Source organism: Pundamilia nyererei, unplaced genomic scaffold (genome assembly GCF_000239375.1).
Source record: "Pundamilia nyererei isolate P.nyererei 1_Seehausen unplaced genomic scaffold, PunNye1.0 scaffold00408, whole genome shotgun sequence".
Taxonomy (NCBI): Eukaryota; Metazoa; Chordata; class Actinopteri; order Cichliformes; family Cichlidae; genus Pundamilia; species Pundamilia nyererei.
In genome coordinates this window covers 152,508-160,884 of record NW_005187809.1, presented here as the reverse complement: position 1 = coordinate 160,884, position 8,377 = coordinate 152,508, and the positions used below count along the sequence as shown (strand labels likewise).

The following is an 8,377-nucleotide window of genomic DNA, read 5'->3' as shown; positions in this document are numbered from 1 at the left end:
TTGTTTTTCGACTCGATCCTTGGAGCACAAACGTGACGGATGAAACGTGGCAACCGTTTCATCCTGTGTGTATCTTACCTGCATCCTGATGCTTACGGCAGTGTGTGTGTTACCTGTGTTGTAGTGCTTGGTGCAGTATCGGAGGTCTGATTCATCTTTGAGGATGAACTGTGGGAGCGTGAGGCCGTCGGCCACTTGAACAGGTCCGTTCTCCTGCCACTCAAAGATCAGGTCGTTCATGGTGTAGCCGACTGAAACACAGAAATTATGAGAGACAATAGATTTAAAAAAGGCCACAGAGCACAAGTCTGTGTGTAGTTTGACCATCTTTTGTTCAGATTGTGTCGACTTGTGTTCGCACTCTTGTGTCTGCGGACTGTCGGTGTTTCAGGGCAGCAGACATGTTTTCCTTCCTCGTGGGGCCCGCACTACGACGGATGCTGAACACACCCAGGGTCTCCATTTATGCAGCTTCAGTGTTTTTAATGTTTTTATTGTTTTTAAATGTGCATCTCTGTGTCGGCATCGTTTCCTCGGTGGTCCTCGGTCTCTGTGTTTCAGCATCACTGTGTTTTTGGTTATTTCCTGTTTTATTTTGAAGGGTACTTTTCTCTCGTGTCTTGTCTGCTGTGTTTTCTTGCTCTGTACAACATGCCTCATTTACACGAGCACAATGATTCGTAAATCTCAGATTTTTTCACAACCCAACATAAAAAAAACATCAAATGTTTAAAGTGAAAAAACTATGAGCTCATTTTGAGTTTGGGGGCAGCAACACGTCTCTAAAAGATCTGCAGGGCTGCAACAAGAAGCTGGAAAAGTAGTTCGGACGAGAAAGAAAAAGCTGGAGGAACACTGAGCTGCTAATCAGGCTGTCAGCAGGTCAGTCACATGATCGGGTATAAAAAGAGCGTCTCAGAGGGCCAGAAGTTCTCAGAGGAAACTGCATCCACAAACTGGTTTTCAGAACGATGCTCCTCACTGTGAACATCTCATCGTCATCATGTGGAGGAATCTCTGTGCGCAGAGAAGAAGCCAGATGTGACCGGCGCCATCTCCTCTGGACCAAAGCTCCTTTAAAACTGATCTGAGGTCAGACTCATCCAAACATGGACGCCGCATCCTCGGACTGAAGAGGAGAGCATCCAGCTCATTATCAGCGCTCAGGTCAACGCCTGCAGCTCTGATGTTTCGGGGGCGTGCCTGTGGGACTCACAGCTGGCACATCTGGATACCAAAAAAAGGAGGAAGCAGAGCGAGGACTGCTGAGCTGTGAAAGTCCAGCAGCTGCTCTCCGCAGCTCGCAGACGCTCTCAGACTGATGTTCGAGGACGACGTTTGCAGATCGCTGCAGCCTGTTTTTGTGTCAGCCCTGATTTCCGGCTCTGTTTAGCTTCTTTAGTTTTTCCATCTTTAGGACTCGTGCATCTCATTGGTGCGTCCCGTCCTCAGCACACAGGACACTGGATGTTTTTAGACAGAGCTCACGGCCAAACGCACCACCAGCACAGATATCACCACACACATCAGAGAGGCACTGCAACGTGCCCGAGGACGGGCCAGAGATGGCTGGATGATGCAGGAGGCTTGATGTTAATGCAAACAGATGCCGTGATATTATTCTTGTTTTCACACATGCGTCTTATATCCAGCTTTCAGTGGCCCCTCTTCTTCTGTGTCCGGGTGAAGGCAGAGGGAGAGCGGAAGCCACGTATGAATGCGTGCGGTCGGAGCGCTGCGGGGCTCTTCGGCGAGCGCAGGAAGCAGCTGGTATGTGCTGGTGCAAGCCTGCAGCCATGCACAGAAAGAATGAGTTCATCCTGCTTCTTAAGCTTCGGCTGAAAGTGCGTGAAAAGTGTTTGCATGTTAAAAAAGAGAAAAACAGAGGAGAGCGCGCCTGCAGCCTTCCACACGAGCATCTGTGCTCGGCTCGGGATGCTTTTAAATCTTACGACGGCCTCCGGTGGCAGCGGCGGCCGTGACTGTCGACTCGCTGCACTTACGAGCTCGGCTGGTCCCGGACGCGACCTGAACAGGGTCAGGCTGCAACCACAGCCTCCAATTATGTTTCACGGAACGAGACATAAACCTGGACCGAGGACTTTTCACGTCACGACTCATTTCCTCTGCATGCCAGTATGTCCTGATGCGTCCTTATGGTTCCTCTGACATCAGGGAGCAGCAATGCAAATAATCTGTGCGTGTCTGTGTGTGCTTACCTCTCAGTGTGTGTGTGTTTCTATGTGTGTGTATGTGGGTCAGAGAGGACTGGAACTACCAGTGAAGATGAATAAGCTCTTCGAGGGCTGTGTCCCTGAGGCCAGGCCTCTGATTGGGCAGACGATGGATTCGTCATCATAACTGTATCAACATCATTAAACACGACTGCTTCCTTAAAAAGATATGCTGCTAAAATATGTTCCCATGGAGGGAGACTAAATATACTTCAGGATGGATGAATGAATCTCTTCTTCATCCAGCTTTCTGGAGCATCATCCGCACGACATCAACAGATTCTGAAATCATGGTATTGTTTGCAGCACGGACTTCCTGCGTGTGCAGGCAGCACACGTCTGAACAGAAGCAGCATGCTACATATTCAGAGTCACGCACCGAGCCTCTGTGGGCGCGGAGACGGATCGGAGGAGACGTATCGCTGGGATATGGAATATACATGTTCACGCGGAGCAGAAACACGACAGGCGGCGGTGGGCGGGGGGCTGCTGTATGTTTAAGCACACAGCTTTAACCCGAGGAACTTCCCTCTCCATGACAGAAGTCTTAATCCACACTCGGGCTGCTTTTATCTGTCTGTGAGGGGGGGATTTAAACATTATCTACACGGATCAGAGTTTTAATCTCATTCTGAGCCTCGCTGGGAATGACTGCCGCTGTAATTAGCTCCTGTCTATCTCTGCAAATTCACAGCGGCCCAGAGCCGCAGCCTCTGAAGCATCTCCCATCAGCTGGTCAGAAAGTTTAGCTGATCCAGCCGCAGCACACGTCTGCTTCAGAATCAAGGCGACGGCCGACAGGAGAGCAGACCCTGCTAACAGCTCCCCAAATGGCTCTTTAAATGTCAGCTGCATTTTGGCTCATGGTCCATTTAAGGTGGACTGTGACCAAGTAGAAACCCATCCCATCACGGACGCTGTGTCCTCTGGACTGAGGATGAGGAACCATCTGGCTTACTGTCAGTTCAAAGATGGTCCCCCCGATGGTAAAGAGGGAGGGGTGCAGTAGTCCACATGGCAGGGGGAACTTGTTCATCCATGGAGCAAACAGGCTCTTTAAATGTCAGCTGCATTCTGGCACCAAAAAAGCGATCTGTTAGTGTTTTCCTGTATTCGTGTAGGGATTCATCTCCCACCGAGGAAACCTTCAAAATGCATCGCAGGCGAGTTCAGAGTTTGTTCTGTGGACGTGTGAGGGTTGGTGTGACACAGGAGGATGCTGGGATAGAGAGAGAGATGCAGGCAGCTGAAGAAGAAGCATCTCCGCGTACGTATGAACACACGTGTGGCAAAACGACACGGCTTGTCAGCTGCAGTTTGGCTGCTGATGTGAAGACGAGGACTCTGTTTTCCCAGGTGTGCCTGAAGGAGTCGCGGGGCACAGCTGCAACAACGAGCTTGACTTGGAGTCAAAGACCCCGCCCCATCACCAGCTGCCCTGTCGTGTTGTGACCATAAATTTTAAATGTTCACATGTGACCGAGTCGCAGCTCCTCGATGATGCATCCTTCTCTGCACCTTGACCATAACATTGCATCTCCTGCAGTTTTGCATTGACGGTGGATATTTAACTGCCCTTCTAATTGTTGGTGGTGTAGTGGTTAGCACATTTACCCGGCAAGCTAAAGGCACCGGTTTGATTCCAGGTAGTGACACTAATCGCATCAGATGTAAAAACGCTGCCAAACCAAAAATCTGGAGCTGAAAAGAGCTTCTTTGTAATTAAGAACAGAGCTCAATGGCTCACAGCCCGAATGAAAGGTGTTTCTTAACCCTTTAACCCAGGGGTGTCCAACTCCAGGCCTCGAGGGCCGGTATCCTGCAGGTTTTAGATGTGTCCTTGATCCATCACAGCTGATTTAAACGGCTAAATGACTCCTCAACATGTCTTGAAGTTCTCCAGAGGCCTGGGAATGAACTAATCATGTGATTCAGGTGTGAAGACCCAGGGTGAGATCTAAAACCTGCAGGACACCGGCCCTCGAGGCCTGGAGTTACCGGCGACAGGTTAGGGTTTAAAGGGTTAAAGACACACTGTACATCGTTCATACTGAAAGAGCTGCGAGTGTGTACAGTCATGCAGTACTTACAGCTCTCCAGCTGCATGATGCACGTCTGAACATCCATCGGGAAGTTTTTTAGGTCCATGGGACACGACAGAGTTAACGTTAGCCTGAAAAGAAAGAGAGGAGACACTGAAGACCGAGACCGTGGGTTCAAAGTCACAGACATCGTAACATGTCAGTTTATATCAATGTGCCACCTGCACTGTTGGAACCAAGAGGATACCCGATAATATCAGACTTTATACATCAAAATATTCAGAAACGAGATCCCACTCTGACAAACTTACAGAACCACTGTCAGCATCTAATGTTTAAATCCTAAAGCCGGCACATGAAGACCTTCTGTCTTTGACTCACGATGGACGTAAAAAGTTCCACTAAACCCAAAAATGAAGAATAAATGTTTAATCGGAGCTCATATTATAACATTTGCAAGTCAGATTAGTCAAATGAATAAATGCGGTCCAGTGTTTAAACGCGACGAGCTAGCAGTGAGAAAACAGTGTGAGGCCAGAGGACATGTGGCGAGGCAGCAGCGAGCTCAAATCAGAACATTTCTGAAGCTCAGCCTAAAACTGCTCCAAAGTTTGGACCTGTTCATTAACTAACCTGTAAAGCACTTTACTTTCACATATCAAAGACTTACATTTAGCACCATGAAGTCTGAGGCGATGGACTTAAACCCAACAACAGGAAGATATTCTAAACATTTTTATATCAGTGACCTGATTAAATAGACACGACTGCAGACGTGCATATATTCATTCTGCAGATGCGTCTTCCTCGGTATCTCAGAGTTCGCTGCGTGCCTCTGGCTATGAAAGCATGCATGCATGTATATACACTGCACACGGATCCTTGGTTTCACGCATAAAGGAGCTTGTACCTTCAAATTACAGGAAATAAACAGAAGTCAGAGTGACATGACTCCATGTGTCACGAAGGTTTTTCTTAACCGTGCTGCTGCTCACCTTATAGAGTACAAAACATTGCCATTCTTGAATATCCTGAGCAGTTTGTTGTCTGTGGTGACTTCGTGGAAGTGGGCTCCCTTCTCGTTGGCGAAGAACAGATCCGGTTTCCATATGGAGTCTAACATAGAGGGATCCAGGTCCAGAGAGTCATCGGGGTATTCGGAATACGCCAGCCTGGGATCGTTCCACTGCTGACGGAGGAAGATGTTCACTCGGTAGTCCTGCAGACACACAACATAACACGACTAAGTCACACATAGAGAAGCACATGCGACTGTCAGAAACGTAAAAATAAATAACCACAGAGATCATTTACACGAGAACAGGAGGAGAAACTATACAGTTGTCCCTCGTGACCACATGGAAACCATCCTGTGGCCTGACTGACTGGAAATCAAGGATACCGCGTTCTCCAGACTGATGAGGAGGCGAACATCCAGCTTGTTATCAGGTCAAAGATAACAAGGAAGACGTTAGTCCACGTCCACGAAGCCCCATCAAAGCTCTGATGCTCTGAAGGCAGCTGATGGAATCTTTTTTCAGCGAGAGACTCAAATCCAACAGCGAGTGAGTCTATAGAGTCTAAACTGGCCTGCAGCGCAGACGTTTCACACACTGACGTGTTAGGGAATGAAAAGCATGACAAAGGAGGCCCTGCATATTGTTGCATTTCCCCTGACACACAGATATGCATGCTCGTGTTGTCTGAACAGGACAAGTTCCCTGAACATGTTCTCACAGGGCGGATATAAATTGGGCTACGTGTCATTTCACAGAAGTCCTGGAACCTGATTCGTATAACCAATCACTGAACCCGTCATATTTTTATCCTGACTGAAAGGCTTGAGGTGTACACAGATGAGACAGAGGCCTGTAATCAATTATAGACCTGTGCATCAGCTGTGCTGGAGGATAGCCTGATGCAAACATGTCAGTGAACACGTGTTCATGCACAGGCACACCTTATAGGCGGCTGACGCCTCGTTACTCCCATCAGTATACGCAGGCATGAGCGTGCAGCAATGTGACTGCTTCAGCCTTGAAGGGTCCTCGAGGCGACTCCTTTCTTACAGCTCAGTCGAAGCGCAAAAACAGCAGCAGCAACAAGTTATATTTTTAATGCTTTGGACAGGAAGTAGCGTTGCCCTGTTTGCTGCTGTGAAGACTCAGAGATGATAGTTGGAGTGACTACAGGGGCCACAGCTTGGTTCAGTGTGTTTGTACAGATGGATGTAAATCAAGTTCCTGTAAGGAATCCCACAAGGCTCAATTTTAGGCCCTGTTTTATTTCCATGTCTACAGCTAAAGTGCACCTTTAAACAGATGGCGCCACACTCGACTGGGCTCCAGCCAGCCTACCTAGAGATGAAAGAAGTAAAAGTAAATGAAAAATGGTCTTTGAAGGAACGGTGAAAAGAATGGGCAAATTCATCAAGTCAAACCATCACATCCTTTACTCTGTGACTCACAAACTCTTATGTGACATCGTTAATCTTCCAGAGACATCTGATCACAGCAGCGATAAAAATATATAAGATAACTAATTCATTATCAACAACCATATTTCTTGGGTTGGGTATCAACACCAACAACGACCGCATCAGGCAATATAAAAGAAGGAGCTGGGGTGGACGTGGGTTGCAAAGTGGCTTGCAGGTAGGTGTGCAGCAGCTTTGGAGAGGCTAAAGCAGTTTGGTCAATCTGATATCCTTGTGTCAGTGTTGTTTATGCACCAACATTGGATCTGACCAATCACCTGCAGATGTCCACTCAGGAAAGAAAATCTAACAAAGAGGGTGGTTAGGGTGTGACTGTGTTTCCATGTCCCAGAACTATGGCATCACTACAGTGTGATTGGTCACTTTAACCTGGACCAACATCAGTGATGATGATCCAGGAACAACACCAACACGACGACATCAGATCAAGTTGTTCAGCTGAGCACTCAGATCAGCTGATCTGCTGGGATAACAGCTGGAGACCCCACAGGGGAGTTTGCATGACTCAGCAGGATCCTTCCTCTTTTCCTAAGGACGCAGTTTAGTGAAGGAACCAGCTCCATTTGTCTGTTGGAGGATTTTTTTGGAAGGTTTAACGCTCCACGAGGATAAAAGCAGCACAGCCATCTGCAGGAAACACGACTGTTTGGTCCCTCGATGGTGAAGCGAGTGCCCCGATGACACTATCACTCCACTGCACGACAGCTCCATAGAAAATTCCCAGAATGCACTGTAAAAGGCAGTGAGCATCACCGCTCGCCGTGCTCACTGAGTGGAAGTGACATCACTGCTCTTCCACTTCAGCAGAGCTCGGGCGGAGCTGGAGTCGCTGTGCAGCGAGCGCACATGTGGCTGATGAAACTAACTCGAGCAGCGTCGATGCTTCTGAACGCTCTGCTTTTATTTCACGAGCTGCGACTTCTCCTCAGACGTGTCGCAGGGCCCAAACCCACAACAGCCCTGCCACAGCTTCAGCTTAGACATTTCAGATTGTTGTGTAGCCTACCGACATACAACAGGAGGGCAAGGTGCACCTAAGTGAAACCCAGATCAGACCCCTGCTGTAGGACAGCAGAGTAAGAAGGTGGATAAAAGTGGAGCGAGGGCAGAGCTGTGGGGATATTACATTTCACAGGTGACTTATTCTGCACCGCTGCATCACATTTGCAGTCGTAGGAGAGCGAACGTCATGATCACAGCTCCCAGGGAGTCATGTTGCAGATTCATTGGTGTCTCAGCGCTCACTGACGCAGGACTCAGGAAATACTATTCACTGTGCAGCGATGCAGTGGCTGACCCGGGGCGATCCTGCACGCTCTCACACTCCTGATCTCTGCTGGCAGCCAGAGAGTCCTGCATCTGTTCAGCTATCAATTATTTTAGCTTTCACGCAGTATTTGCACCATGCGTGAAACACAGAACCTTTCTTTCATAGTCCTGTTTCAAAATCCTTCCCGGTACACACTCGCCCCATGCTTTAAGTATTTACTGCAGTCTAATGAAGGAGAGGGGAAGGTAAACAAATGCAACACATTAGTTTGAGTTTGCATTTTTTTAAATGCTTCAAAACGAATCAAATAATGAGCAGTACACAGCAAATTCAA

At 48.1% G+C, this 8,377-nt stretch overlaps 1 protein-coding gene across 1 annotated transcript in view; it reads right to left on the bottom strand.

Moving 5' to 3' along the window:
• Positions 1-8,377, bottom strand: part of LOC102201979 (glycine receptor subunit alpha-1) — a 46,951-nt gene that overhangs the window by 11,958 nt on the left and 26,616 nt on the right. The window contains exons 4-6 of the mRNA XM_013915955.1: positions 5,272-5,495; positions 4,325-4,407; positions 13-251 (exon numbers count right to left, since the gene is read on the bottom strand). Of these exons, the coding sequence (XP_013771409.1) occupies positions 13-251; positions 4,325-4,407; positions 5,272-5,495 (546 nt within the window). The remainder of the gene's footprint in view (positions 1-12; positions 252-4,324; positions 4,408-5,271; positions 5,496-8,377) is intronic.